Source organism: Hippocampus comes, unplaced genomic scaffold (assembly GCF_001891065.2).
Source record: "Hippocampus comes isolate QL1 unplaced genomic scaffold, H_comes_QL1_v1.1 scaffold160, whole genome shotgun sequence".
In the NCBI taxonomy this organism is placed as follows: Eukaryota; Metazoa; Chordata; class Actinopteri; order Syngnathiformes; family Syngnathidae; genus Hippocampus; species Hippocampus comes.
The window spans coordinates 108,941-118,079 of NW_017805827.1; the positions used below are offsets into that span (position 1 = coordinate 108,941).

General features: G+C 40.3%; 1 protein-coding gene across 1 annotated transcript in view; it reads right to left on the bottom strand.

Moving 5' to 3' along the window:
- Nucleotides 1-9,139, bottom strand: part of LOC109526180 (ATP-binding cassette sub-family A member 1-like) — a 147,281-nt gene that overhangs the window by 62,337 nt on the left and 75,805 nt on the right. Inside the window, exons 10-15 of the mRNA XM_019887291.1 lie at nt 5,574-5,639; nt 5,301-5,472; nt 4,918-5,049; nt 2,818-2,957; nt 2,462-2,599; nt 2,138-2,295 (exon numbers count right to left, since the gene is read on the bottom strand). Of these exons, the coding sequence (XP_019742850.1) occupies nt 2,138-2,295; nt 2,462-2,599; nt 2,818-2,957; nt 4,918-5,049; nt 5,301-5,472; nt 5,574-5,639 (806 nt within the window). The remainder of the gene's footprint in view (nt 1-2,137; nt 2,296-2,461; nt 2,600-2,817; nt 2,958-4,917; nt 5,050-5,300; nt 5,473-5,573; nt 5,640-9,139) is intronic.

The window sequence follows — 9,139 nt, forward strand, 5'->3', positions numbered from 1 at the left end:
TATATATATATTAGAGCTGTCAAACGATAAAATATTTAATCTAATTAAAAACGCAACTGTCATAATTAACTCAAATGAACTAAAAATTAATCGTGATTACTCACGCATTTTTATCGTTTCTGAATGTCCTTTTATATTTGTTGTCCTATTTTTCCCCATTTTAATGCTCTCATCAACATGGAATCATGAATCAGTTTTCTCTGTTCAAAATGCAAATATTGACTGAAATAACAATTTCGATTTTCAATTTTACTTGGAGCAGTTATTCACACATAATCTCACACATTACTGTCGATCAACAACAGTGAAAAAAATATTTTGTCACACAACAGCTGCTATAACAGCTCTTTTTAGGGAATCAAAAGACAGCAATATAACATTATAAAGTTCACATCTAAGATAAACTAGTACTTAGCCTTTCGTGGATTGAAGCCATAGTTGCATACTTCGGTTTTCTCAAGTTTGCTTTGAACACAGCAGTCAGGCTATATTGATTCTGTTGGTCCTTCTTGCTCGGAAGTCTCTCTCCGGTTTTTGGAGACATAATTTCGGATGACTACACTTGGTTAGATGACAATACTGGAGACGTTTCATTTTCAGTGTGTTCGCTAGGTCGCTGCGACTGCACCGCTGAACTCTCAACGTGCCTCAGCGCACCGTTGCTGTCAGACGACCACAGAGAAGCTCCACCCGCTTTATTTATCTGGCCACGGAACACTGTAACCTTCCACATAAAATAGTTCAAAACAAGTAACAATCGCGTCAGTGGCATACATCGTATTCGACAGGCTACCTGCAATTTATTCACCAGAGGCTCATCAACCTAGTCTCTTATGCGACTGCACCGCTGAACTCTCAACGTGCCTCAGCGCACCGTTGCTGTCAGACGACCACAGAGAAGCTCCACCCGCTTTATTTATCTGGCCACGGAACACTGTAACCTTCCACATAAAATAGTTCAAAACAAGTAACAATCGCGTCAGTGGCATACATCGTATTCGACAGGCTACCTGCAATTTATTCACCAGAGGCTCATCAACCTAGTCTCTTATTTCTCTCCTGAAACAGCGTCTTCTCCCGCTTGGTGGACCTTAGCCTTCTCCGCTATGTACAATCTCTGTCCACAGCTTGTAATGGAGGCTCTCTCTAGCAATCCAATTCGAAGCAATGCGAATGATTTCAGCTTGAATCGAGCTGTGGACAATGTTGACAGGCTTGCATGCAGTAGCCATACATTTAGCTATGGCTTCAGCAAATTTGTTCTTCGTCGTATCAATCAATTTTCTTCGCTTTGAAATGATCCATAGCTGTCTGTCTGAGACGAGGGGGCGGAGTACTCACGTCAGCTGTGTGCTTGGCCATTAAGTGGTATTTCAAACTCGACGTGCTATGATGATAGCTCAGTTTACGACTGCAAAACATTCAGGTAACTTTGGTCTTGTCAGTGGAACAATCTGGCAACTTTTTAAAGGTAAACTTTCCATTCATAAATTATTTTAGTGTCCATTATGTCTATGTATATATATATATATATATATATCTATATATATATCTATATATATATATATATATATATATATATACACACACATATCAAAGCTCTGATCGCAAGCTCCAAATGAAGACTATTGACCACTCACAACTTCCGGTGATGCACGTCCTGAGTCACTGTCAGTTAAAGGTGACCTGCATTTTTATTTAGGCCATTTTAATTTTGTTATTTTATTTCATTATTGTTAATGTGAAACTGACAGGATGCTTCGGGTGCAGAGTCCACTAACACAAAAAATGTCTCATATCAATAACACACACATTTTTTTTTCCCCATTGCCCCCTCCAACTCACGATCGACTTGGGACCAGACCGCAAGCTCGCGGTTGATTGCAATCGACGTATTGGGCACCCCTGGTGTATACTGTTTTTTCAACCATTTCAGTTTTTCCAGTTTTACTGGGATTGGCGAAAATGATTTTCATGAATCACCCCTCCCCCACTGGTTGTATTTTTAGGTAAGTGGCTATTACTTCACCCATTTCGGATCAGAACAGCGTGTGGTTACATTTTTAAATAGTAAAATAAAAACAAATAAATAAACAAAGAGGTGGAAGAATGCTCAGTAGGGAAATTGTGTTGATGCCTTTTTGACCACAGTCAGGGTGTAGCCAGATCCCAGTTTAAATTTAAGAAAAAGCGGTGAGCCACAGCAGCACAGCTTTCCCTGGGAGATGATGGCAATACGATCACTAAGGAGTTCTGCCTCGTCCATGTAGTGCGTAGAGAGGATTATGGTTCGACCTGAAAGAAAAAAAAAATGCATTGATAGTATCATGGTGACACCAATGGAACTTGACCTCTTGCGTTTTACAAAATTAATAGAAAGTGTTGACATAATTGAACTTTAGGCCATTCCTGAAAGTAAACGAATAATAGAATGCCCCTCAAACAGACAATCTGAGTTCACCCTTGCGATATTTCAGCAACAAGTCCCAGATGGACCGACGGGAAAATGGGTCCACTCCTGCTGTAGGCTCATCCAAAATAACCACCTTGGAGCCTCCAACGAAAGCAAGTATCACCAACAGTTTCCTCTTCATACCACCTGGGGACAGCAGAAAGGAGATTAAAGAGTATGTTGCAATTTACAAAAAAAAAAACAAACAAACAAATAAAACAAATACAACAGTAAAAATAAGCTATTCATTAAAGCAGCAATGACCCGATAGACGTACGTGATTAAAAACTCCCTATTTAGTCGAAACTCTGAAGGGAATATTTTTCTCCCATCACGGTTATCATACTACAAATGTAAGAGCTCACCAGAGAGGTTTTTAATAAGTTCGTGGCGTTTACAAAGAAGTCCAACCTCTTGAAGCCAAGAATCACATTCCAACCTCACTTCGTCTTTCGGCTTGCCCCTCAGACATCCATAAAACCAAAGATGCTCCCCCACTGTTAAACTGCAGCAAAAAGACAGAGGAAAGAAGATTTTTGTTTTATTGTTTTGTGTAATTTCATCCGATTATATTCTCACTATTTGCAAGTCTTTCCCCCAGTCATTTTCTTATACAGACAGTGATCACTCGCTATATCGTATTTCATTTATCGCGGCTTCACTGGATCGCATTTTTTTTTTTTTTTTTACAGTATTCAGAAAAAAATGCCGAATGACTCAAGAGGGTTTTGTACATGGCCTACCATCACCCCCTCCTTCTCGGCCATAGACTGATAAGCCAGGACTGTGTCAATGAGAAGACCTTGACGTACCAGCTGCAGCCTGACACGCACACACAACCAGACAATCACTCACGCATACACGCCCTTGTATCACCGCCTTCATTGTTCATGTCTTGTGACCTGTTGTAACTGTCATATACTTGTGCAGGAGTTTTTTTTGCCTAACTCCAATTATCCTCAAAATGAGGATAGTTCGAGCGTGTTTTTTTTTCTCCCCCTCTCCCTCCCCTGTGGTTTCTTTCTGACTTCCGGTTTGAGTGAACGCTGGCGCGTTTGGCTGCCACTGCTCAACCCGTATTGTGTTTCATTGTTTTTGTTATTGTAAAGTGTCCTTGGGTGTCTTGAAAGGCGCTTATAAATAAAATGTATTTTTATTATTATTACTAATATGCATTTTAGAAATAGTTAAGCATTATTTCTCATGCTATTGAGCACCCAGGCTTTGGATTATTTCTGCAAAATATACAACTACGGTACCTAAGATCTACTGCATAAGGCATTTACACTCCCGGGCCAATGTAATTAGTGAAGCTAAAACTTACAGTGCTCAAGAGATAGCACGAGCAAATGACAACGAATGGCGAGAGCAGGGGAGGGTCGGCGAGAGAGAATGAGCAAGCCTGAGTGGAGGAAGGCAAGTGGCGCTCGACCCACTGCACCTCTCTTCAACACATCCGCAACTGTACTGGCCTCCCTTCACGTCATTCAATCCTCAAAACCAGGGGTGCCCATTAGGTCGATCCTGATCTACCGGTAGATCTAAGACAGGTCCCAAGTAGATCCGAGGAGTGTCGAGGAGAAAAAAAACAACCAACCATTTCCATGTCTTTGTACATGTTAGTAATATATTTTTTTGTGTTAATGTGCGCTGCACCCTAATCATCCTATCAGTCTCATTTTCACACACACAAATATATATACCATTATTCTCATTCAGAGTCTGCTTCGGGTACAATTCACCGAATCGAATAGGAATCTAGGAGGGAAGCACTTTAAAACGGTACGTGTGAGCTACGATAGTTAAGAGGCTGCAAAAGTGCATCGCATGCCTCAGTTTCAGGCTGTTTCTCATCGTGGCGTGGGTGTGTGTGTGTGTGTGTGTGTGTGTGTGTGTGTGTGTGTGTGTGTGTGTGTGTGTATACATCCAAAGGTGTGCGCGTGTGCCGGTAAGGGTAGATCCCGGGAGGTTAGTTGATCGAAAAGTAGATCTTTGGTCCAAAAAGTTTGGGCACCCCTGCTCAAAACTAACCCATTCCGCAACTTTTTAAACCTCCTTTAATCTTTGTTTCTCATTTCTCGCTTTCTTTTTCTTTTCTTGACATTCGTTTTCCAACTTGTGTATATTTTGCTTTAAAGTCTACGTTTTTATCCCGCATCTCTTAATTCCTGTTAGAATGTTTTTCTTTTTTTTTTTCATTTTATTAAAAGTGCTTTCAAATGAAAAGTAATATTATTATTGTCGTTAAAAGTCAATCTTTTAGATGGATTAGATTTCATTGACTATGTCAGTGAGGTGCTTATAAGTTTATTATTGTGCTTGCGGTTTCCTATCCGTGCAAGTTAGTCTCAGATTTTGGTTCTCATCATGGAATGAACTCATTTATTGGTTCTTAGATTGTGCATGACCATTTTATTCTACTTTTGGGATTTGTGAGTCCAGCAATCCAACAAGACAATCCTTACAAGTCAAACAGGACATTGTCTTGTGGACAAACACCCAGGATCTTTCGGATGATGTTCAATTGGTAGCAGACGTCCATTCCGTTGATGTAGACCGTCCCCGAGGTGGGCGGGAACATACCAGTCATAACAGATCTGACACACACACACACACACACACACACACACACACACACACTTTTGTCAGTGCAGATTATGTAAAAAAACAAAATCAATTCTTCAAAGAGCAATCTGTGATATGGAACTAACACATAGCAAGTAAATACAAATTTAAGCATTTGAGCATTATATCAGGAGGGAGGGGTCAAAAGGGGGGCACTTTCTGATGCAGCTTTAAATCTGAGTCAAACATTGGTGAAAGGTTGCAAAACCGAAACTACTCCTACATGGTGGTAGTTTTTCCTGCTCCATTGTGACCCAGAAATGAGGTGATCTGCCCCTCATAGAACTTCAGGTTGAGGTGGTCGACAGCCTTCACGGCTCCTTTCTTGTAGATTTTCACCAGGTTATTTATGCTGACGCCAAGGACCAGGTTACTTGGGTCAGCTTCAATGAGATCTAAATAGACATAATTTCGAAGAAGAAACTATCAACTGCAGATCTCAGCAAATATCACTAAATGTTCAAATGATAATACTTTTAACATCATATGCTCTGACCTTTTCTCGCTAAAGATCCTACTACATGATCAAAATCCAAGATTTCCTCACGGTGTTGTGCATAATCTAGGGCAAAATTTGTTTGATGAATGAATTTGTCAACTATGTTAGTTTTCATTGATATACATGAGACAATGGAAATGCAAAAGGAGCAAAATGTTGTTCCATGCCCACGTAACTCAGGAAAAAGCCCTGAACGGCTGCGGCACACTTTGGCGTCACACGACAACGTTTCAAGAGTTGAGGAATGAATGGCATGATATTGTCTTTGGAGAAATTTCTCAGCGCTTTGAAACCACAATGAACTGTACTGAGGTATATTTCGTGGAAGATAATTTTGTCAGCGTGAACGTTCACGTGTTCAAAAATACATTTCTGGGTTTCAAGCGAGTCGGCTACTGCCAAATCATAAGAATATATGCTCAAGGGTGTTGACGCTATTGCAATTGAACTGCTCTCTTTCATTTGGAGGATATTTTGTCTCCCATATGAGTAGGTTTCATCAGTCCATGAAACAAGACAGGACTGCAAAAGCTTGCTTGTGACACTTTCCCCTTATTCCATCCTCCCCGTTCACTCCATGTTAAGTCTTGAGATTCGTTGTACATGTCTTTAAAACGCACACTCTTTGTGCTAAGGGTTTTTTTTCCCTCAGTTTCAAACCATGCTCCCATTTAAGGAGAACGGTTAGAGTCTGTCTTGTTCCCCCCTTGTTTTTATTTTAACATCTAAGACAGAGGTGGGCAAACTCCAGCCCGCGGGCCGGATCCGGCCCGTTGGTCTTTTTAATCCGGCCCGACGAAGGTTGGTACGCAATTAAGGTTCAATGTGAATGATTGCATTCATTTCATTTGGACTTGTAATCACATAATTTCATATTGCAGAGCACAGGGAGGGAGAGGGAGACGAAGAAAGAGGGAGAGAGTAATGACCGCGGAAGGGAAAGTGATATGTATCTGAATAAACGAAGTGGGTTACAAAGTACGAAACATTCAGGAGATGCTTGGAGTCGGAAAGACTCAAATCTACGAGACTTTGAAAAACAAGGAAGCGATTCTTGCTCAGTCCGATTCTGGCAATTTCCATGCTCAGAGTGAATTGCTTGCGGCTCGAGTAAATGAACATTTCCTGGAATGGTTTGACTGTTACCGTGTTAAAAACTTTTCGCAAACTGGACCGCTAATAAGAGAGGAGGCGAGTTTCATTGCGCTAACTATGAACATTGAAGACTTCGAAGCGTCCCGTGGCTGGCTTGCCCGACACCAGCTGAGCAACGTTGTTGTCATGTGTGGTGATCTAGGGGAGGTAAAGCAAGAGACAGTGAGTGAGTGGAAATTAAAGCCACCAGGTCTCTTACTCATCTCATTTTGTAGCAAATAGGCCTAACTTTGTTATATTTTGTATATTTTTTATTTTGTAGTTTTTATTTACCTGTACTGTATGCTACAGTTTTGGAGCAATATTTTGTCACACATGTATGTTGTTCACATTCTTGGACATTCATGCAGGAAATATACCATAGTTGTTTCATTGTTTTCATGGAAAAAAAAAAAAAAGAACAACAACAACAAAAAGAGTATGTTCACACTTTAATGCTTTTGTTATGTTGCTGTTTGGTATGGACTGTCGACATATGCATTTTTTTTTTTATGTAACATATCTTGTGCTGACCCGGCCCACCTGTCAAATTTTAGAAATCAATGTGGTCCCCGAGCCAAAAAGTTTGCCCACCCCTGGTCTAAGATAACAGGACGCTTAACAGCAAACTGCCAGGATTCCTGTTCTGTCTCCCTCTGTTGGTCATTGTTTTATGTTATAAAAAGTTGAATAACCATCAGTTTTATTCGATACTATATTCTTTTTTTTTACATTATGCACACCTCTCATTTATTGTGCAATAATCTAATTGTAATGTGTATTTATTACATATTTTGATGCACTTTTATGCTTTAGAATACATTTAGGTCTGAAATTGGCAGGGGGCGGAGGGGGGGGCTTGGAACGGATTAGAGCATTTACATGGAAAACATGTCTCTAGTTACAAATTTTCTGGTTCAGAAATTTCTTCCAGAACCAATTAATTTTGTAAGTAGAGGTACCACTGCACTTGCCTCTGCGAAAAATCCAAAACGAGAATAAACATTCAGCAAAGGTATGTTTCTGTTGTAGGTGTAATTTGTGGAATAATTTTGAAACAGATCTGAAAATGTGTGACTCACTTGCTGTGTTCAAAAACAGGTTCAAAAGTCAAATAAAAAAAAAAGCTATATACATCAGATTTAAGTTAGTCAATTGATTGACTGCTGTCATGTAACTGAATATTGATTATGAGTATGAGAGAAAAGCAATATAAGACATTGCCAGTGTGTGTTTACATCGTCCCTGACGAAAACACACAAAACTTGCAGGAATATTGAAGTATAGCACGGAGGGTTAAAAAGTATTTGTATGTACACTTTTTCCTTTTCTTGTCAAATTGATACGCGAAATGAATGACATATTAATATCCAACTCCCGTATTTTCACGACCATTCGGCGCACCGTATTGTTGGGCGCAGTCTCAGTAATGGGTGCTATTTCTGTATTTGACAAAGACACAAAACGCACTGTATTATTGGGCGCAGACAGGCATGGTAAAACATACGGCAGCTTAAACATACGGCATGCATGCACGCACGCTAAAAACACGTTAGCTTGAAGCATACGGTAGCATTCATGCACGCTAAAACATACCAGGTATGTTAGCTTAAAGCATACGGCAGCAGCTAAGACATACGGACACACGCTAAAAACACGTTTTTAAAAAGGCAACGGAAGCAAAACTGAGTTCGATTGTACTTTATTTAGCCATTTTACAACATACTCACGCGACTGGTACCTGCTAGGGACTTGCCTTTCGCGTCCTCTTACACGCCTACCCTTCACTCATTGGCGATTGGTACCTGCTAGGGGCGTGCCTTTAGCGTCCTCTTATACGCCCACTCTTCACTCATTGGCGACTGGTACCTGCTAGGGACGTGCCTTTAGCGTCCTCTTACACCCCCACCCTTCACTCATTGGCGGACTTCCGCATGCCTGCCGTCACTCACGCCCGCCTTTTCTCTGTATAAACAGCGTGTCGGCCAGAAGTGCTCTCAGTCAGGCTTTGGAACTCGACGCATACACTAGACCAGGGGTGTCAAAGTCAAATGGACGGAGGGCCAGATAAAAAATGTTGCTGCAAGCCGAGGGCCGGACTGATCGAATGTTCGTTCATTGAAAATTTTAAAAATGACCACATATTGTTTATTGAACCAAATTTAATTGACTGAAAACCTAACAAATACATTCCAATATGGTCAGATAAATAAAGCAACATTTTTTATGGCTATGTCAGTAAACTTTAATTTTCAACAGGCACAAAAAATTTTCCTTTGTATAAAAATACCCATAACAATAATGAATGAAAGAAGCCGATATTATTCAAGGCACTATCACTAGTCCATATTTTCTCTTTTAGCAAAAGTAGGCTAAATTTACTTAAAAGAAAAACAAATAATAGTGCAGTAATTTTCGATCATTTACTC